Source organism: Cherax quadricarinatus, chromosome 16, assembly GCF_038502225.1.
Source record: "Cherax quadricarinatus isolate ZL_2023a chromosome 16, ASM3850222v1, whole genome shotgun sequence".
Classification (NCBI taxonomy): Eukaryota; Metazoa; Arthropoda; class Malacostraca; order Decapoda; family Parastacidae; genus Cherax; species Cherax quadricarinatus.
Window position 1 is genome coordinate 15325523 of NC_091307.1, and position 23591 is coordinate 15349113.

The window sequence follows — 23591 nt, forward strand, 5'->3', positions numbered from 1 at the left end:
TTTAAGTATTTTTAATATTCTGAAAATAAAATTTTGAATTAAAATTTTTTTGAAATTGAAAATGAAAACTCCTGTCTTACATATATGTGAGACATGAGAAGGTAAATAAAGAAACATGAGACTGATGGAAGGCACATGGAAAAAGTAATTTAATATGAAAACAGTGTATGCATATATATTATATAATTATATATATATATATATAATATATATATATATATATATATATATATATATATATATATATATATATATATATATATATATATATATATATATATATATATATATATATATATATAAAATATATAAAATATATAAAATGGGAATTGACACAGTTACTTTTTGCTGATGATACTGTGCTTAAGGGAGATTCTAAAGAAAAATTGCAAAGGTTAGTGGATGAGTTTGGGAATGTGTGTAAAGGTAGAAAGTTGAAAGTGAACATAGAAAAGAGTAAGGTGATGAGGGTGTCAAATGATTTAGATAAAGAAAAATTGGATATCAAATTGGGGAGGAGGAGTATGGAAGAAGTGAATGTTTTCAGATACTTGGGAGTTGACGTGTCGGCGGATGGATTTATGAAGGATGAGGTTAATCATAGAACTGATGAGGGAAAAAAGGTGAGTGGTGCATTGAGGTATATGTGGAGTCAAAAAACGTTATCTATGGAGGCAAAGAAGGGAATGTATGAAAGTATAGTAGTACCAACACTCTTATATGGGTGTGAAGCTTGGGTGGTAAATGCAGCAGCGAGGAGACGGTTGGAGGCAGTGGAGATGTCCTGTTTAAGGGCAATGTGTGGTGTAAATATTATGCAGAAAATTCGGAGTGTGGAAATTAGGAGAAGGTGTGGAGTTAATAAAAGTATTAGTCAGTGGGCAGAAGAGGGGTTGTTGAGGTGGTTTGGTCATTTAGAGAGAATGGATCAAAGTAGAATGACATGGAAAGCATATAAATCTATAGGGGAAGGAAGGCGGGGTAGGGGTCGTCCTCAAAAGGGTTGGAGAGAGGGGGTAAAGGAGGTTTTGTGGGCAAGGGGCTTGGACTTCCAGCAAGCGTGCGTGAGCGTGTTAGATAGGAGTGAATGGAGACGAATGGTACTTGGGACCTGACGATCTGTTGGAGTGTGAGCAGGGTAATATTTAGTGAAGGGATTCAGGGAAACCGGTTATTTTCATATAGTCGGACTTGAGTCCTGGAAATGGGAAGTACAATGCCTGCACTTTAAAGGAGGGGTTTGGGATATTGGCAGTTTGGAGGGATATGTTGTGTATCTTTATACGTATATGCTTCTAAACTGTTGTATTCTGAGCACCTCTGCAAAAACAGTGATAATGTGTGAGTGTGGTGAAAGTGTTGAATGATGATGAAAGTATTTTCTTTTTGGGGATTTTCTTTCTGTTTTGGGTCACCCTGCCTCTGTGGGAGACGGCCGACTTGTTGAAAAAAAAAAAAAAAAAAAAAAAATATATATATATTATATATATATATTATATATATATATATATATATTATATATATATATATATATATATATATATATATATATATATATATATAGGGAAAGGAAGGCGGGGTAGGGGTCGTCCTCGAAAGGGTTGGAGAGAGGGGGTAAAGGAGGTTTTGTGGGTAAGGGGCTTGGACTTCCAGCAAGCGTGTGTGAGCGTGTTAGACAGGAGTGAATGGAGACGAATGGTACTTGCGACCTGACGATCTGTTGGAGTGTGAGCAGGGTAATATTTAGTGAAGGGATTCAGGGAAACCGGTTATTTTCATATAGTCGGACTTGAGTCCTGGAAATGGGAAGTACAATGCCTGCACTTTAAAGGAGGGGTTTGGGATATTGGCAGTTTGGAGGGATATGTTGTGTATCTTTATATGTGTATGCTTCTAGACTGTTGTATTCTGAGCACCTCTGCAAAAACAGTGATAATGTGCGAGTGTGGTGAAAGTGTTGAATGATGATGAAAGTATTTTCTTTTTGGGGATTTTCTTTCTTTTTTGGGTCACCCTGCCTCGGTGGGAGACGGCCGACTTGTTGAAAAAAAAAAAAAAAATTATATATATATATATATATATATATATATATATATATATATATATATATATATATATATATATATATATATATATATAATATATATATATATATATATATATATATATATATAATATATATATATATATATATATATATATATATATATATATATATATATATATATATATATATACGTATATATATATATATATATATATATATATATATATATATATATATATATATATATACACATACACTGAAAGGGTAATGTTCAGGCAAAAAGAATGAAGCATAGCAAAAACTGTAACTGCAATGCAAGTGCAACCAAGAAGAGGATCATCCTGTTACATCTCTCAATCATAATGGTTTCACAGGTGAATTGAAGCTAACTAATCTACTCTCCTCTATTTGTTATATGTTATATAAATACCAAGAATATATTCATTATCAAACCTGTTTAGGTGACTGGCCATCATAAAGTTCTACAGCAAGAGAAGAGATCTGTGTCAATCTTTCTTGCTGGGCTTCTTCACCAGGCTTCAGGAAATGCTCTATGCGAGATCTTAACTTTTCTGCTTCTTCAGGGTTTTGAATGTTTGCTGATTCACCAGCTACATCGACCAGAATCTTACTGCCTTGTTTGACCCAGTCTTCTGCCTATAATGATAAAGGCAATTAAGGAAAACTTTTAATCATGATAAACATCTACAGAGTTCCACAGTCAAACATTAGCCAATTTAGTCAAAATCTAGGAAGTATGATAACTGATGCACGCATGAACAAAGATCACTTACTACTCTCAGGTGACTTCAATATAAATCTCCTGCAAGACCAGGACCCACACGTTACTGAATTCACAAACACAATGAGTAACTGTATGTTACTACCAGCAGTAACAAAACCTACAAGAGTTACAGAGACTAGTGTTTCCCTACTTGACCACATCTGGACCAACACCATATCCCCTTTAAAATCAGGCATAATTACAGATAATACCACAGACCACTACCCTACTTTCCTCATAACAACTCTTGGTAAACTACCCCAAGACACTACTAAAGTCACCTTCAGACTTCACAATGAGGCAGCCATTAATAACTTCACAACAGCATTAGCAAACATTGATTGGCACACTGAGCTAGAAATCTATACAGATATTGACGAATGTATTAATAATTTTCTAAAAAAGACCCAATACCTCTATAACAAGCACTGCCCTAAAAAAACTAAACAGATGACAGCAAAGAGACTGAACAGTCCCTGGCTAACACCCAGCATTCTCAAATCCATAAATACAAAACACCAATATGAAAAACAGTACAGAATGGGTCACATAACCAGAGACCAAACAAAACGTTACTCGTCAATCCTAACCAGCCTGATAAGAAGGGCAAAAAAATTGTATTATGAGAACAGATTATCCAACTTACGAGGTGATATAAAAAAGACCTGGAAAACCCTATCAGAAATTCTGGGAACAAAAAAGATATCACGAAATAGCGAAATAAAATTAGCAAAATCAGATGAACCCCAACTCCTACCAACAGAAACAGCAAACAGACTCAATGATTTCTTCTCCACTATAGGACAAAACCTTGCCAATAAAATCCCAAGCTCAGATACCCCACCAAATGACTACCTCACCGGCAACTACCCGAACACACTGTTCCTAGCTCCGACTAACCCATACGAAGTCTCCCTTATTATCAATGCACTAAAAAACAAGGCAGGAGATTTAAGTACCTTACCACCCTTTATATACAAAAAAGTGTCACAAGTGCTATCTCCAATCATTGCAACACTCTTTAACAAATCCATTGAATCCTCCACCTTCCCTACAGTACTCAAAATAGCAAGGGTCACCCCGATCCACAAAGGAGGAGACCAAACAGAGTTGAATAACTATAGGCCAATATCCAACTTACACCCTCTCTCAAAAATCTTCGAAAAATTAATTCATAAACGAATCTACTCCTACCTTATCTCCCAAAACATACTCAACCCCTGCCAATATGGATTCAGGCCTAATAAAAATACTAATGATGCTATTATACACATGCTAGAACATATATACACTGCAATAGAGAAAAAAGAAGTCCCACTGGGGATCTTCATTGACTTACGTAAAGCTTTTGATACAGTTGACCATGACTTGCTCCACGTAAAATTGTCACACTATGGTATAAGAGGGCACTCCCTCAACTACCTCAAGTCATACCTCAGCAACAGAAGCCAATATGTGTACGCAAATGGGGCAAACTCTTCTGCGCAACCAATTACAGTTGGTGTCCCACAGGGAAGTGTCCTTGGCCCTCTTCTCTTTCTCCTATACATAAATGACCTTCCAAATGCTTCGCAATTACTCAAACCCACACTATTTGCAGATGACACTACATACGTCTTCTCTCACCCGAGCCCAGTCACACTAGCCAATACTGTAAATACCGAATTACAGAAAATATCTACCTGGATGAGGACTAACAAACTTACACTAAACATTGACAAAACCTACTTCATTCAGTTTGTTAACAGAGCTACAGATGTCCCTCTTAACATAATGATAAACGGATCACCTATCACAAAGCTAACAGAGGGAAAATTCTTAGGAATCCACCTTGATAATAGACTCAAATTTCATACACATATACAACAAATTTCTAAGAAAATTTCCAAGACTGTAGGCATACTATCGAAGATACGGTACTATGTTCCACAGTCAGCCCTCCTGGCCCTATATCACTCTCTTATTTACCCCTATCTCACCTATGGAATTTGTGCATGGGGCTCAACAACAATTAACCATCTCAGACCACTAATTACCCAACAAAAGGCTGCAGTTAGAATGATAACAAATTCTCACTACAGGCAGCACACTCCACCAATATTCAATACACTAAACCTACTCACCATACAAAACATCCATACTTATTACTGCACCTATTACATACATAGAACACTTAACTCTGATATTAACTCTCCCCTCAAACATCTCCTTGCCAACCTCAACAGAACACATGACCATAACACAAGGCACAGATCACTCTTTGATGTTCCTCGTGTTCATCTCACACTATGCAAAAACTCAATGCACATAAAAGGCCCTAAAATCTGGAATTCATTACCTGTAAATATAAAAGAAACACTACCTGTTTATAAATTCAAGTCTACTCAAAGATCACTTACTCACCCAAATAAATACTGAATAACTGAACCTTATAAATTGTATATCTTAAATGTTTCTCACAATTATATCACATAAATGTTAAACCTAAAACCGAATCTAACTTTATTATTTTTTAAATACACTACCTAACAGAATCCTTCATATGACCTGTCTTTGTAATACTCACTTGTGCTTTATAGTAATCTGTTTACATTAATGTTTTATCACTGACTTCATCATTGCTTAGTTAATCTTAAGTTAATTTTAAGCCAGCCCGTAATGCTATGCATAGTATAAGTGGCTTTGGCATACTGCTCTTATCTGTATTTTTTTTTGTACCTCTGTATGTGTGCACAAATTTATAATAAATAAATAAATAAATAAATAAATAAATCATTACTGTTTGCACTTCAATTTGATTATTCATCTGTATGTTCAATAGAGTAGAACACTTGTATCTGTGGACTGGGTATCAGCGGTTTCAGTTATTTTGCATAATTTGTCAATTAAATTTTATCATAGGTATGTACGTTAATGAAAAATAACTTATATACAATGTTTGCTACTATCCACGGTTTCAAGTATCCATGGTAGTTCTTGGAATGTATTCCCTGAGGATACAACAAACAGATCTTATTGATAGTTTAAATCAATAAGAAATATCACTGCACATTAAAAATAGAAATTACACCAGTAAAACTGAAATACTAATAAAGAACAAAAAGACAATACCATGACTGGAACAATACACAAATAACCCACACATAAGGAAGAGAAGCTTATGACGATGTTTCAGTCTGACTTGGACCCTTACAAATTCACATTGTGACTCTGTAAATGGTCCAAGTTGGACTGAAACATCGTCATATGCTCCTCTCTCCTATGTGCAGTATGTGTGTGTGTAGACTAATAAAAATACTGCAATAAAAAGTATCAACTGAGGACCCAAATCAATCCCTAAACAAATCTGACAGATAATGAACAGACATGAACAAGCTAAAGTAATGTCTATATCCTGAATTAACCCGTTAACTGTCCAAACGTAGATCTATGTTCTTACCGCTAGCGCTCCAAATGTAGATCTACGTTTTATTTTTCCTGCCTCCAAATTTGGCACAACTGGCCTAAGATGCCTGGTCAGCATAGAATGGGTCTTAACCCTCGGTGTTTACCTGGAGTTTACCTGGAGAGAGTTCCGGGGGTCAACGTCCCCGCAGCCCAGACTGTGACCAGGCCTCCTGGTGGATCAGAGCCTGATCAACCAGGCTGTTACTGCTGGCTGCACGCAAACCAACATACGAGCCACAGCCCGGCTGGTCAGGTACCGACTTTAGGTGCTTGTCCAGTGCCAGCTTGAAGACTGCCAGGGGTCTATTGGTAATCCCCCTTATGTATGCTGGGAGGCAGTTGAACAGTCTCGGGCCCCTGACACTTATTGTCTCTTAACGTGCTAGTGACACCCCTGCTTTTCATTGGGGGGATGTTGCATCATCTGCCAAGTCTTTTGCTTTCGTAGTGAGTGATTTTCGTATGCAAGTTCAGTACTAGTCCCTCTAGGATTTTCCAGGTGTATACAGTGGACCCCCGCATAGCGAACTTAATCCGTGCAAGAGGGCTGGTCGTTATGCGAAATGTTCGCTATGCGAATTAATTTTCCCCATAAGAAATAATGGAAATAAAATTAATCCGTGCAAGACACCCAAAAGTATGAAAAAAAATTTTTTTTACCACAAAAAAATGTTAATTTTAGTACACACAAACTGAAAAAGGCATGCACAATTACATGACACTTACTTTTATTGAAGATCTGGTGATGATTGATGGGATGGGAGGAGGGGAGAGAGAGTGTTAGTGTTTAGAAGGGGAATCCCCTTCCATTAGGACTTGAGGTAGCAAGTCCTTTTCCGGGGTTACTTCCCTTCTTCTTTTAATGCCACTAGGACCAGCTTCAGAGTCACTGGACCTCTGTCGCACAACAAATCTGTCCATAGAGCTCTGTACCTCCCGTTCCTTTACGATTTGTCTAAAATGGGCCATAACATTGTCATTGAAATAGTCACCAGCACGGCTTGCAACAGCTGTGTCAGGGTGATTTTCATCCATAAAGGTTTGCAGTTCAACCCACTGTGCACACATTTCCTTAATTTTTGAAGTAGGCACAATGGATTCCACAACTGGCATAGGCTTCTCAGGGTTAGCCCCAAACCCTTCAAAATCTTTCTTAATTTCCATACTAATTCTCACCCTTTTTACCACAGGGTTGGCACTAGAAGCTTTCTTGGGGCCCATGGTCACTTATTTTCCAGAAACAGCACCGAAAACACTGTAATAATACGAAATATTCCGAGTGTATGCTTGAATGTTACCGCGGAGGCTGGCTGGTAAACAATGGATGCGTCTCGGACGAAGGTCGCTGAGCGGGTTTTTGTCCACTATGCGGGGCAAAATTTTGGCGAACAAAGCGTTCGCTATGCGGATTGTTCGCTATGCAAGGCGTTCGCTATGCGGGGGTCCACTGTATAATCATGTATCTCTCCCGCCTGCATTCCAGGGAATACAGGTTCAGGAACTTCAAGCGCTCCCAGTAATTGAGGTGTTTTATCTCCTTTATGCGCGCCGTGAAGGTTCTCTGTACATTTTCTAGGTCAGCAATTTCACCAGCCTTGAAAGGTGTCATTAGTGTGCAGCAATATTCCAGCCTAGATAGAACAAGTGACCTGAAGAGTGTCATCATGGGCTTGGCATCCCTAGTTTTGAAGGTTCTCATTATCCATCCTGTCATTTTTCTAGCAGCTGCGATTGATACAATGTTATGGTCCTTGAAGGTGAGATCCTCCGACATGATCACTCCCAGGTCTTTGATGTTGGTGTTTCGCTCTATTTTGTGGCCAGAATTTGTGTGCGCACTATTAAAAAAATCTGGAACCACTTAGTACCCTGTGGGAGTACAAGTTCAATTGAGCAACAGCTAGAGTAAACAGCGTGGCAAACACCAAGGATTCTCCGATATCATGTCGTATTAACACTTCCTTTTCAAGACTAAAGTGTCATCCTGCCAGAATGTCCTATAACCTATGCCCTAAGTAAAAAGAAACAATTCTAGAACTGTAATTTCAGCATTCTGGCTGGCTAGCTGCTGGCTGGCTGGTCACCTATCCAGCTGGCTGGCTGGCTGGCTGGCCACCTATCCAGCTGGCTGGCTGATTGGTTGTCTCTATCTCCATCTGTCTGTCTGTCTGTATCTCTGTCTATCTCTTTGTCTCTATCTGTCTCTATCTAACAGGTACACATATGTAAATACAATTATACATAGTGTAAATTACCTAGGATAACCCCAAAAATCCAGGCAAATTGCTATATTGTGCTTGTAGATAGTGATCGTTTGTAATACCAGTTGGTTCATGAGGAACTCTGAGACAAGAGAGACAGGCAGACAGAAACACAGAGGCAGACAGAAAGACAGAGAGCTAGACAGATACATAGAGCTAGACAGACAGACAGAGAGCTGGACAGATACACAGACAGCTTGAAAGACAGATGGACAGAGAGTTAGATAGGCAGAAAGCTAGACAGACAGATAGATAGACAGATAGACAGACAGACATGTTTATGTGAAACAGTGAAAACAAATAAAGGGAAGGCTCATCAAATGTCACCACTGTCATTAGCAGGGTGATAAGATGAGATAAGAGGACACTCATCAAGTGTCACCATTATCAGCAGTGGAATTATAAGATAAGACGAGTGACACACACTTACACGATGCTTCAAGGGAACTTACTATTATTATTATTATATACTCCCTATCCAAAACATTGCTAGGACCTACAAATTCTATGTATATATTTCTATATAATAGTATGTGACCAAGGTAGGTGAAAATGTTCACCTGTCATTGTCTTTATAATTATTTGAGTACTATTTCAGTACCTAATATTAGTGTCAGAACAAAGATTGGCTATCAAGTAACAAGAACTACTATAAATAGTAATTATCAGAACATAAAAATTATATAAAATAATATGAAAACGAGAAAAAGGGTATATCAGCAACACTTCTGCAAGCGGCAAGACTCCATGTTGTCGTCAGATGAGCATCAAGGGCCAACTTCACAGGCTCATATTTCGGTGAGTACTGACCCTAAAAAAATTTTTTTATCCTATGTAATGTAGAGCAATGCGAACTATATTTCTATAAAAAAATTTTTTTTTTTTTTTTTGTTTCTTTCAAAATATTCGGAGCACTGGGCAAGAGAACGCAGATCTACGTTAGGACAGTTAACGGATTAAGATGTGGAAGTAGTTGAAGTTTTTTATTACACCAAGAACCTGAGATCATTTATTTACACTAGTGCAAGAGTAAATGCTTGACTACATAAGAGAGAAATAATTTTTACAAAACTTAAAAATTAAAACCTGGTTTAAACTTCAGCCATTAGAACATCTGTCTCTTCTGCATAGTTCTCAAGTATGAGACACAAGACTGGATGCCAGACAACAGTGGGATTTGTGAGAGGACATATCTGTCACAATTTTAAAAAAACAACTTTGGCAAAATGTGTCATATTCACAGTTACACAACAGTCTCTGTTGCAAGCATCCAAAATCTAGCATCAGGCCTCAACTTCCTACAGTAGAGCCAAACCTAACAAATGTATGTTGAATATAATTTTGAATGACTGAAAATAACCCTGAATTCCCCATGCCAGGCAGCAACTATTATACTGAAACAAGGGTGTATGTATACCCTTGCTGCTTGTTCAATAAAAATGATAGTTAGTATGAGCATTTTCATACTATACATAAATAATTTAATTAAAAACCAATAGAAAAATAAAGTAAAAATTGTCTACATCTCACCTGATCAATCACAATTGTAACATTAAAACACCCAGTTTCTGAACATCTGCAATTCACCTTGTGATGTAAAGATTTGCAGGAGGTGAGAATAATAGATCATACAGTATGATCATATTGTAATAATAATTTTTTATGGATTAATTTATCTTTTTTCATACAACAGGAAATATGAAGAAACTAATTCACTGGCTTCAGAATAAGCAGTAGCAATCTCAAATCTTAAGACTCTTTGCTTGTAATTTCTTAAGTGTAATTTTTTTCTTTTAATGAACCAGCCGTATCCCATCAAGGCAGGGTGACACAAAAAGAAAAATTAAAGTTTTTCCTTTTAAATTTAGTAATCTATACAGGAGAAGGGGTTACTAGCCCCTTCCTCGCAGCATTTTAGTTGCCTCTTACAACACACACATGCCTTAAAGAGGAAGAATTCTGTTCCACTTCCCCATGGAGATTAAAGGAAAAAAAGAAGAACAAGAACTACTAAGAAAATAGAAGAAAACCCAGATGGGTGTGTATATACATGCTTGTACATGCATGTGTAGTGTGACCTAAGTATATGTAGAAGTAGCAAGATATACCTGGTATCCTGCATGTTTCTTCTTTCTTTCAACAAACTGGCCATATCCCACCGAGGCAGGGTGGCCCAAACAGAAAAATGAAAGTTTCTCTTTTTAAATTTAGTAATTTATACGAGAGAAGGGGTTACTAGCCCCTTGCTCCCGGCATTTGAGACGCCTCTTACAACACGCATAGCTTACAGAGGAAGAATTCTGTTCCACTTCCCCATGGAGATAAGAGGAAATAAACAAGAACAAGAACTAGTAAGAAAATAGAAGAAAACCCAGAGGGGTGTGTATATATATGCTTGTATATTGCAGGTAGTAGGTTGGTAGACAGCAACCACCCAGGGAGGTACTACCATCCTGCCAAGTGAGTGTAAAATGAAAGCCTGTACAGTGGACCCCCGGTTAACGATATTTTTTCTCTCCAGAAGTATGTTCAGGTGCCAGTACTGACCGAATTTGTTCCCATAAGGAATATTGTGAAGTAGATTAGTCTATTTCAGACCCCCAAACATACACGTACAAACGCACTTACATAAATACACTTACATAATTGGTCGCATTCGGAGGTGATCGTTATGCGGGGGTCCACTGTAACTGTTTTACATGATGGTAGGATTGCTGGTGTCTTTTGTCTGTCTCATAAATATGCAAGATTACAGGTACATCTTGCTACTTCTACTTACACTTAGGTCACACTACACATACATGTACACGTTTATTTATACACACTCATCTGAGTTTTCTTTGATTTTATCTTAATAGTTCTTGGTCTTATTACTTTTCCTTTTATATCCATGGGGAAGTGGAATAAGAAACTTTCCTCCGTAAGCCATGCGTGTTGTAAAAGTCAACTAAAATGCCGGGAACAATGGGCTAGTAACCCCTTTTCCTGTAAAGATTACTAAAAAGAATAAGAAGAAAATTGTCAAAGTGGGAAGTCTGAATGTGCGTGGATGTTGTGCAAATGATAAGAAAGAGATGATTGTGGATGTTATGAATGAGAAGAAACTGGATGTCCTGGCTTTAAGTGAAACAAAGCTGAAGGGGGTGGGAGAGTTTCAATGGAGAGGAATAAATGGGATTAGGTCAGGGGTTTCAAATAGAGTTAGAGCTAAAGAAGGAGTAGCAATAATGTTAAGGATAAGCTATGGCAGGAAAAGAGGGACTACAAATGCATAAATTCAAGGATTATGTGGAGTAAAATAAAGATTGGATGTGAAAAGTGGGTTATCGTAAGCGTGTATGCACCTGAAGAAGAGAGAAGTGTAGAGGAGAGAGAGAGATTCTGGGAAATGTTGAGTGAATGCGTGGGGAGTTTTGAATCAAGTGTGAGAGTAATGGTGGTTGGGGATTTCAATGCTAAAGTGGGTAAAAATGTAATGGAGGGAGTAGTAGGTAAATTTGGGGTGCCAGGGGTAAATGTAAATGGGGAGCCTTTAATTGAGTTATGTGTAGAAAGAAATTTGGTAATAAGTAATACATATTTTATGAAAAAGAGGATAAATAAATATACAAGGTATGATGTAGCACGTAATGAAAGTAGTTTGTTAGATTATGTATTGGTGGATAAAAGGTTGATGGGTAGGCTCCAGGATGTACATGTTTATAGAGGGGCAACTGATATATCAGATCATTATTTAGTTGTAGCTACAGTTAGAGTAAGAGGTAGATGGGAAAAGAGGAAGGTGGCAACAACAAGTAAGAGGGAGGTGAAAGTGTATAAACTAAGGGAGGAGGAAGTTCGGGCGAGATATAAGCGACTATTGGCAGAAAGGTGGGCTAGTGCAAAGATGAGTAAAGGGGGGGGGGGTTGAAGAGGGTTGGAATAATTTCAAAAATGCAGTATTAGAATGTGGGGCAGAAGTTTGTGGTTATAGGAGGGTGGGGGCAGGAGGAAAGAGGAGTGATTGGTGGAATGATGAAGTAAAGGGTGTGATAAAAGAGAAAAAGGTAGCTTACGAGAGGTTTTTACAAAGCAGAAGTGTTATAAGAAGAACAGAGTATATGGAGAGTAAAAGAAAGGTGAAGAGAGTGGTGAGAGAGTGCAAAAGGAGAGCAGATGAAAGAGTGGGAGAGGCACTGTCAAGAAATTTTAATGAAAATAAGAAAAAATTTTGGAGTGAGTTAAACAAGTTAAGAAAGCCTAGGGAAAGTATGGATTTGTCCGTTAAAAACAGAGTAGGGGAGTTAGTAGATGGGGAGAGGGAGGTATTAGGTAGATGGTGAGAATATTTTGAGGAACTTTTAAATGTTGAGGAAGAAAGGGAGGCGGTAATTTCATGCACTGGCCAGGGAGGTATACCATCTTTTAGGAGTGAAGAAGAGCAGAATGTAAGTGTGGTGGAGGTACGTGAGGCATTACGTAGAATGAAAGAGGGTAAAGCAGCTGGAACTGATGGGATCATGACAGAAATGTTAAAAGCAGGGGGGGATATAGTGTTGGAGTGGTTGGTACTTTTGTTTAATAAATGCATGAAAGAGGGGAAGGTACCTAGGGATTGGCGGAGAGCATGTATAGTCCCTTTATATAAAGGGAAAGGGGACAAAAGAGATTGTAAAAATTATAGAGGAATAAGTTTACTGAGTATACCAGGAAAAGTATATGGTAGGGTTATAATTGAAAGAATTAGAGGTAAGACAGAATGTAGAATTGCGGATGAGCAAGGAGGCTTCAGAGTGGGTAGGGGATGTGTAGATCAAGTGTTTACATTGAAGCATATATGTGAACAGTATTTAGATAAAGGTAGGGAAGTTTTTATTGCATTTATGGATTTAGAAAAGGCATATGATAGAGTGGACAGAGGAGCAATGTGGCAGATGTTGCAAGTTTATGGAATAGGTGGTAAGTTACTAAATGCTGTAAAGAGCTTTTATGAGGATAGTGAGGCTCAGGTTAGGGTGTGTAGAAGAGAGGGAGAATACTTCCCGGTAAAAGTAGGTCTTAGACAGGGATGTGTAATGTCACCATGGTTGTTTAATATATTTATAGATGGGGTTGTAAAAGAAGTAAATGCTAGGGTGTTCGGGAGAGGGGTGGGATTAAATTATGGGGAATCAAATTCAAAATGGGAATTGACACAGTTACTTTTTGCTGATGATACTGTGCTTATGGGAGATTCTAAAGAAAAATAGCAAAGGTTAGTGGATGAGTTTGAGAATGTGTGTAAAGGTAGAAAGTTGAAAGTGAACATAGAAAAGAGTAAGGTGATGAGGGTATCAAATGATTTAGATAAAGAAAAATTGGATATCAAATTGGGGAGGAGGAGTATGGAAGAAGTGAATGTTTTCAGATACTTGGGAGTTGACGTGTCGGCGGATGGATTTATGAAGGATGAGGTTAATCATAGAATTGATGAGGGAAAAAAGGTGAGTGGTGCGTTGAGGTATATGTGGAGTCAAAAAACGTTATCTATGGAGGCAAAGAAGGGAATGTATGAAAGTATAGTAGTACCAACACTCTTATATGGATGTGAAGCTTGGGTGGTAAATGCAGCAGCGAGGAGACGGTTGGAGGCAGTGGAGATGTCCTGTCTAAGGGCAATGTGTGGTGTAAATATTATGCAGAAAATTCGGAGTGTGGAAATTAGGAGAATGTGTGGAGTTAATAAAAGCATTAGTCAGAGGGCAGAAGAGGGGCTGTTGAGGTGGTTTGGTCATTTAGAGAGAATGGATCAAAGTAGAATGACATGGAAAGCATATAAATCTATAGGGGAAGGAAAGAGGGGTAGGGGTCGTCCTCGAAAGGGTTGGAAGGAGGGGGTAAAGGAGGTTTTGTGGGCGAGCCGCTTGGACTTCCAGCAAGCGTACATGAGCGTGTTAGATAGGAGTGAATGGAGATGAATGATACTTGGGACCTGACGATCTGTTGGAGTGTGATCAGGGTAATATTTAGTGAAGGGATTCAGGGAAACCGGTTATTTTCATATAGTAGGACTTGAGTCCTGGAAATGGGAAGTACAATGCCTGCACTTTAAAGGAGTGGTTTGGGATATTGGCAGTTTGGAGGGATATGTTGTGTATCTTTATAAGTATATGCTTCTAAACTGTTGTATTCTGAGCACCTCTGCAAAAGCAGTGATAATGTGTGAGTGTGGTGAAAGTGTTGAATGATGATGAAAGTATTTTCTTTTTGGGGATTTTCTTTCTTTTTTGGGTCACCCTGCCTCGGTGGGAGACGACCGACTTGTTGAAAAAAAAAAAAAGACATGTATGTGTAGTGTGACCTAAGTGTAAGTAGAAGTAGCAAGATGTACCCGAAACCTTGTATGTTTATGAGACAGAAAAATGGACACCAGCAATCCTACCATCTTGTAAAACAATTACAGGCTTTCGTTTTACGCTCACTTGGCAGGACGGTAGTACCTCCCTGGGCGGTTGCTGTCTACCAACCTACTACCTAGGTGAAGTGTAAATATTTACATGTATTTTCTTGTTTTCAATAGCCCATAATAATGAATAACTGGTCTAACCTAGAAATGATATAAGCTCAATGTACAGTATAACACAATCAGAACATGTACTAAGCAACACAAATTATTACAAAATAACAGTACTGTACTGTATTTGTAACTTACTTCTTCAACAAGCTTGTAAAAGACTATGGAAAGCTCTATTGATTTCTTGGATTGTCCAACTTGCATTTGGAAAGTGGACCATTTTTTCTCCAACTCTGCCAAATCTTCTTGTACTTCTCCTGAGTCATCTTCTGGCCCCAACATCTTTATGGTTGTACTAACAAATGTCTGAATACGGTTTTCTAACATCTGGGTAAGGAATACAATAAATAAGAGTTACAAAAAGATAGTACATGGTCACTAGTTAAGAAGCATCACACATTACAAAGGAAACTTCTTTACATTTGTGTACTTTAATTCTTCACAACTCTACTTGCATATTAACTGGTGCAACACCTAATGATGATTATTGATATTTTTACAAGAACATACTTTGATGTACTATTATGTAAGTACAGCACTGCAACACTTATTTTATTATACAAGGTTATCTCAATATTTGCAAACATCTGTCTATAAAATACTGAATATATGTAAACAATGTGTTAAAAAAATAAACAAATTTAAAAAATAATGAGGACAATAACACAACCAATAATTCTAACTCACTCACCCCTTACAATCCCCTTGTGTATCTCTGAGGGAACACATACCCAAGTCTGGGAACCCCAGCTGTATATACATTACTCATCTTTCATTGTATTTTCTTTGTCCATTGGTAGAGTAAATCATAAACCCACAATGCATGCTTCCTCCATGGTCTTCCTTGGTTTGTAGTCTAAGTATTAGGTTAAGTCTGCCCGAAATGCCTCGGCATGATAGTGGTTTTCTTTGTACCAATCAAATTATGAAATGTAAACACACACACACACAAATAACCCGCACATAAAAGAGAGAAGCTTACGACGACGTTTCGGTCCGACTTGGACCATTGACAAAGTCACTTTGTCAATGGTCCAAGTCGGACCGAAACGTCGTCGTAAGCTTCTCTCTTTTATGTGCGGGTTATTTGTGTATCGTTCCAGTCACGGTATTGTGCCTTTTTGTTATTTATTTTTAAACACACACATTGTGACCTTTGCAAAGAAATAAACTTTTGCTTTGTTTGTTTTGTTAAGAGGGTAGGAATTCATGTAGAATGTTTCCCAGACATTTCAAATGCTTTTAAGTATTAAAAGATAGTCGAGAAATCACTTTAAACATCTGTTAATGATTTGTATAGATTGGTTATTCAACGTCCTGATGAAGAAGTTACCAATTCTTTCGGTGGGAAACAGCTGATGTGTTAAAAAAAAAAAATTAGGAAAGAAAGATTGAAAAAGACAGAAGGCAGGAAAATGCAACAAATCTATGATTCCATGTGAATACAGATAAAGAAAAGACCATCAGTGAAAGAAACACTTTCACCTTCACTTCCTTCAGAGTCAAGCCTAAAAGTATGACTGAGATCAACTGATCCATTAGCTAAAACATATAGCTAAAAACAACTTAAACAATGATATGAGAGACTATAAGATTTAATGTGGAGGTTATTCAAATCTCACAGGAAACTTACATCAACAGTAATCAGGAACTGATTGAATGCAGTCTGCATATTTGTAGCTGCTGCCAATGAATCACCATAATGACCTCGCATACGACTGAGCTGCTCACTCAGATCACGCAGCTGGTCACTGATCACCTTAAAAAGAAAAATTTTAAACATCACAGATGGTATAAGATACTATCTTAAAATGACTGAAGTCTTATAATTCAGTTTTAATATTTAGGTTTTACATAGTAGTATTTCACACAGTCTAAAGAGTCATAGTACTTGCTTCAGCCTACAGGCAGTTGCGGTATATAAAAAATACAATTACATGGTTACTGTTTTTTTCTTTTGGGATGGGGCACCCTATTTGATGAGAGAAGGCAGAGGTGGTCAAAAATATTATGCATTTTAGTCACTATCATTTTAAAATTAATATCATCATTCTAAATAATTAAGTGAATAGAGAATTAGTTTTTTCAATACCTGGAGGTCAACATGATACTGTGACCGTTTCAGTTGTCTCTCTAGCATGTATTGATGTTGAAGCCACACAGTCTCAAACTCTCTACCCCGTCTTTTCAGCATCTCTTCAATAACAGCAACATCTTGGGCACCAGCCTCAGGGGGACACTAATTACAAAAGCAATTATCATAAATAAATACCAGTATATAATATAATAAGTATTCCGACACTCCTAATACAATATTCACAAATAATAAACTAAGAGCATCCACTCATTATTAGAAGGAATTGTACTATTTTAACTAATCATAATAAAATAAAGTAAATTTTTTTTCTAAAATTACTTTTCAACCATGCTTTGAATTGAATGAAGCTTATACCTCGCAACCCTTAAGGTAGTTTCTTGGTATTTGCTATTAAGCACGGTCAAAAATACAAGAAATCTGAATAATGCATGCTGCCCAGGAGACATGCATAGGTCTGGAGTAGCTCATGTGATGTGGTCTTGTTTGACAAACTACCTTTCCTACTCTTACCACCTACCACTAATGCTTAAGTCACTGTGTCAATACTCTCACATCATTTAGCTCATATCTACTAAGCTTCTTTTGTCTTTACTACAAATTCCTCACTGCCATTACCATAGCACCCAACAGGCTTGCTAGCAGTATGAACAAATGAGAATCTATGAAGAGGCTACTGACAAAAAAATAAAGTAAACCATTTGACCATTCATACAGCTTAGAAGAGTTAGGAAGCTACAATAGCCTCTGTGTGAGCGTATACTGCTAGGAACCCTGAATCACTGAAAAAAGATGAGGAAAGTCTGTACATTTCAATAAGACAGCAGTTGTTCAACATCAAGATTATGGGATAAAAACAAGAAGAAAAAAAAAAGGAGGCTAAAATTCGTGGCCTTGTGATTAAGGAGTATGTCTGCTACTGTCTGTGAGCAATCCAAATTTAGATCTGGGCAGTTTGAACATTTGAAGAGCAAAACACTATGCAACATTAAGTTTTCTAGAGAGATGCATCTGCTGATCACCTAGCTGAGTTTTCCCAGACTGCTCAAAATAATGAATACAACCCCAACAAAGTTTTCAGATGAGACAGTTATGTTTAAAATTAATGTTATCAGGCACCTACAACAGAATGCAAGAGATGATTGCACCCAGGCTCTAGGTCACCTATAATCATCATCTCATACTGCTTCTGTGTGTTAATGCATCAGGAACTCATACCTTATACAGCAGGAAGCCCATTTTATTCATTTCCTGTTAGTCCAATGAATGGGCAAGGATGTTAACACTACTATATCACTTGCTCTTTAAATCAATGAAGGCTACAACAAAACAAGTACATAAAAGAATACTTTGTCACACCAATAAAATCACTAACATCTGAATAGGCTTGAGCAACATCCACAAGAACCACAACCTTAAACCTCAATCTAGTAGGCCTACAAGAACATTTTTTAACAGGATAAACAATTTTTGTAAGTCAGAGCTGCCAGAAGGAGAAGCAAGTTGTACAATACTGCATTTATTTTAGGAAAAAAGTTTCAGTCCTGGAACATAACCCTATTTTTTTTTCAATATGTTCAAGTTTTACAACATGAATTATTTGAACAATTCTTTTCATGAATATAACTGCAGCACAAGAAATGGTTTACTATATAAAAAAGTTATACTCTTATACGAACAACTATTTCTCATTTTTTAACCCCATTTGCAGAGCTTAAAATTATCTACAAAAAAGTAGTGCTGAATATAATATTAATCACTGAAAATCTAGAAATGTTACCTGATCTTTAATCTTGGATATTATAGAATCAGCTTCATTTTGAGCAAATTTCATTAGTTCCAAAACTGCTTGTTTCGATGCCTCATGTTCTCTAAGCTGGCCTTCTACACCACCAATATCAAGGCTTACACTGCTAAACTGAGATTCAAGTTTGTCACAGGAACGGTGGATCTGTCAAACAAAAGCAATATTTATGAGACAAAATGTTCACTAAATTAAACATTGTGTAATACAGTAATCAAATTAGAAATACTCTACTTTATATATTACTGAAGAATAAAGAATTATTAGTAACCCAGTTTACAAGAAACTGAAAGCAAGACAGAAGCCATCAAAGGAAATAAATTACTACAGAAAGTACAATATCAAACAGCTGATTTTCTGTTTTTCAGCCAGAACTGTACTGCAATCCTACACCACAGGAGCCTCACTTGTTATTTTTTACATGATTGTTGTAATGATTAAAATTAAAATAAAGATTAGAGACATCCATTTTGTGATAATAATATTTCTTGAATACAATTATTTTGTACATTTATGTTAAAAGCATCCAGATAATCATATAAAGATAATGGCTTTCCAATCATTGTATATTAAGATGACATATTTGGAAACATACTTCAAGGTTTATTTTTATTTCTTGCACAACTTGTCAGGCACTGCAACATCATGGAATCTTGGTTCAGAGGACATCTACAAAACCTTCTTCACGGCTGCTATAACTAACCCATCTCTTTGGGAAGGACCTACTTCCACTTGGGAATCCTGCCTACCAGTGACCATGCCCTCGTCTGCTGCACATCCTTATCCACTGACGCCTATATGACCGCCAGTCTTCTTGCCTTTGCTCCAGATTTTCCCCTCTTCAAGGGGGGCTCCTTGGCGTGGTGAAGAGGCTCTTGGTCTGAGGAATTAGACCTGTCGGTCTTCTTCCTCAGACCGAACCTAATTACCCCCCATTCTCCCCTCCCCTATCCGATCCTCCCCTTTTTCCATTCCTCCTCCTCCTCCCCACCCCTCCCTTTTGCCCTTCCTCTTTTTGGCCTTTGGGATTTCTCCCACAGGCGTGCTAGTTCCTAGGTAGGGGAAAGGACACCGGGCTCCATCCCATTCCGTTGAGGTTCTTGGCGGTGGCGTAGTTTGCTGTGGAATCTGGATCGCCTGGGGATGTCCCGATCCCTCTCCGGTATCCCGGAGTAGCTTTGGGTGTCTTTCGGGCGACACGGGTGTCTCTGGAAGCCACCTTTCGGATTCCGGGGGTGGTGGCCGAAGGAGGTATGCTTTGTGGCGGATATCCAGCCGCCCTCTCTTTTGTCCACCGAGGTAGCTCGGCAGATGTGAGGTTGCTATCCCGGATTGCTGGTTTACTGGCATGAAGGGTAGGGTATGGCACGGGTTCCATGCTGCATCTGCGCTACTAGCGGTGCTGAGGTCCTCTTGGGCGCGGAGGGAGATTTCCGGCCCTTTCATTCCTCCTGGGAACTATTCCTCCCCGCTCCCCCCTTTTTTTATTCTTTTTTTATTTTTATTTTCTTTTCTTCTTTCTTTTTTTTTCTTAAAAACAAAAAGCAAAGGAGTAACCTAACCATGGAGAACCCAATCCATGAACCCACTACCCCCGGGCCCCTTCTTGATACCGCACCCCATTCTGACCCTGTCTTCGGACATTCCTGATGCCCCTGTACCTCTTGCTGGTGCTGTTTCCTCACCCGCTTCAGGTACCGGGGCTTCGACTGACTCCTTCGATTTGTCTGAACTCCGCTCTCCTTTGACTATGCTTCCGGCTTCTCCCTCTACGGTACGGCAATTTTCGAATCGCCCACCCATCTCATGCCGGACCAACTCCGGTCCTACTCCTAAACGCCAACGTCAATCTCCTGATGATGCTCCTTCGTTACCTTCCCATTCTACTCGGAAAAGACCGACACATCAAGCACTCCCTCTCCACGCTCAGTTTCGGACCACACAATGGACTAAATTCTTTACTTTAAGACCGACTTCTTCTTCTGCCTACCTTTCTGACCATAGTATTGGCAAAGCGCTCCTGCGTCATGTTGGTAGAGATATTTCATTTTATGCTCTCAAGAGCGGTACGCGCATCGTCACTGTCCAGAATGCTACCCAAGCTTATGATCTTTCTCTCCTTTCGAATATCGATACATAAGAACATAAGAACGAAGGAACACTGCAGAAGGCCTACTGGCCCATGCGAGGCAGGTCCAAGTCTCCTACCGGCTTAAGCCAATGCACCCAACCTAGTCAGGTCAGGTCACATTGACTTAAGGGAGGAACATGGCAACCGACCTGGTAGCACAAGCTATGAGGTCCAACTCACACCCACACACATCCACTCATGTATTTATCCAACCTATTTTTAAAGCTACACAACGTTCTGGCCTCTATAACTGTACTCGGGAGTTTGTTCCACTCATCCACAACTCTATTACCAAACCAGTACTTTCCTATATCCTTCCTGAATCTGAATTTTTCCAACTTAAAACCATTGCTGCGAGTCCTGTCTAGGCTAGATATTTTCAGCACACTATTTACATCCCCTTTATTTATTCCTGCCTTCCATTTATACACCTCAATCATATCCCCCCTAATTCTACGTCTTTCTAGAGAGTGCAGATTCAGGGCCCTCAGTCTATCCTCATAGGGAAGGTTTCTGATACATGGGATCAACTCCTATCACTATTGCTACCCTATCCTATCACTATTGAAAAACATCTTTCTCTCAATTCTTGTAGTGGTACTGTCATTCTGCCCCATACCATAGTCCAACAGAATTTCCAGTCATGTGGCAATGACATTCTTGAACAGCTGGAACTCCAGGATCTCCCAATCCTCAAAGTAGACACTTATGTCCTTCCTGCCCGGGGGCGGAGACGTTACCCTTGCAATGCGACTCGTTTAACTTTTGACAGCCGAGAACTCCCGTCCTCTGTATATGTCGCGGGACATCGGTTACAAGTTCGAAAGGTGATACCTACACTGCAACAATGTAGAAATTGCTGGCGTTTTGGTCACCCAGCGAAATATTGCAGATCTATGGCCGAATGCCCAGTCTGTGGTGCCGACGACCATTCTAATACATCTTGCAGTCAACCTCCATCTTGCCTAAATTGTAATGAAGCTCACCCTTCGTACTCCCGCCGTTGCCAGGTCTACTTAAATGAACGTGAAATCCGTTGCCTCAAAGAGGCAGGTCTCCCTTATGCTATGGCAGTTACTCATCTCCGCCTCCAAGGGAGACTACCCCGTGTTTCTTATTCTCGTGTTTCCAAACATCCCCCCACTTCTGGGGTCCCATCTTCTGCAGCCTCCTCCGTTGTTACCCCTCCCATAGCCACTCCGGCATCTAATCCTTTTGCTGTCCTTGGCTCTGACGTCCTGACTACAACTCAGTCTGTTCTCACATCTTCGCGTCCTTCCTCACAAGCCCCAGTATCAACAAGACCTCGTACGACACCTAATACCAATCGCCCCTCTACTTCTCAGAAGTCCAAAAAATCCACATTGCTCAAATCTTCTTTGCCCCTTCCTTCCCTTCTTCCACCTCCACACTTTACCTTTCCAGTCTCTGTACCTAGTTCTTCCCCTCTCTCTGGCTCTATTACAAGTGAGGAGATTCACCCTCCTCCTCGTACTATGCCTTCCACCCCCGTCCCCTCCCAAGTTTCTCCCTCTTCTGACACCTCCCAGGTTTCTGCCTCTTCTGTCCCCCCCCCACACTTCATCTCCAGTCCCTTACACTCTTCCCTCCCCCTCTACTTTGGTACAGTCCATTACTGTCCCAATCTTTACTCACCCTCCTCCTTCTATCTCCAATATGGTCTCCCATACATCTTTGAATTCAGAAACACTTGAAGCCATTTCAGAATATATTGCAGACTAAACCTTCAATGGACACTGATTCACTTCCTGTTCCTTCTCTTCCCTCTCCTCCATCTTCACAACCCCATTCTTTGCAATGCTCCATTCCTTCGCTGCTTGAACGTCTTCCAATGCCACCATACGTTGACTTTTCTAACCCCTCTAGTCCGTAGGTGCCTTTACCTACAGATTCCTGGTATTTTCTTCATCGCCAATCATGGCCTATTTACAGTGGAATATCCGCGGCCTCAGGGGTAATCAGGGTGAGCTTCAGATGTTGCTTTCCAGGTTTTCCCCTGTTAGTGCTTGCTTACAAGAGCCAAAATTACACTCGGCTGTTTTCCAACCTATCTCAGGCTATAATTTATTGTATTCTTCGGATCCTTTCTCAGATGGGACCTTTAATGAAAGTGCCCTTCTTCTACGCAATGATATTCCGTACTGTCAACTATTTGTCCATACCTCGCTGCATTACACTGCAGCCCGTATCCACTTGAATAAGTGGTTTACAATATGTTCTTTATATCTCTCTCCTTCTCGAGCATTTTCTATCCCAGACTTTGCCTTTCTTGTTTCATCCTTACCACCACCACTTCTGTTACTTGGTGATTTTAATGCCCACCATTTCCTCTGGGGGGGGGGTCTCATTGTGACTGACGTGGCATCCAGTTGGAGGCTTTTCTCGCCTCTCACCCCCTCCATGTTTTAAATACGGGTACTCCCACCCATTTTGATCCTCGTACTCATACTCTCTCTTGCATCGATCTAT

General features: G+C 39.1%; 1 protein-coding gene across 11 annotated transcripts in view; it reads right to left on the bottom strand.

The window, feature by feature from the left end:
• The window catches only part of LOC128688791 (titin-like), a 458202-nt gene that overhangs the window by 199726 nt on the left and 234885 nt on the right, over positions 1-23591 (bottom strand). For all 11 annotated transcript variants that reach the window (XM_070085639.1, XM_070085635.1, XM_070085638.1 and 8 more), the window contains 5 exons: positions 18947-19117; positions 17164-17310; positions 16705-16830; positions 15210-15398; positions 2501-2704 (listed from right to left, as the gene is read on the bottom strand). In XM_070085639.1, the coding sequence (XP_069941740.1) occupies positions 2501-2704; positions 15210-15398; positions 16705-16830; positions 17164-17310; positions 18947-19117 (837 nt within the window). The remainder of the gene's footprint in view (positions 1-2500; positions 2705-15209; positions 15399-16704; positions 16831-17163; positions 17311-18946; positions 19118-23591) is intronic.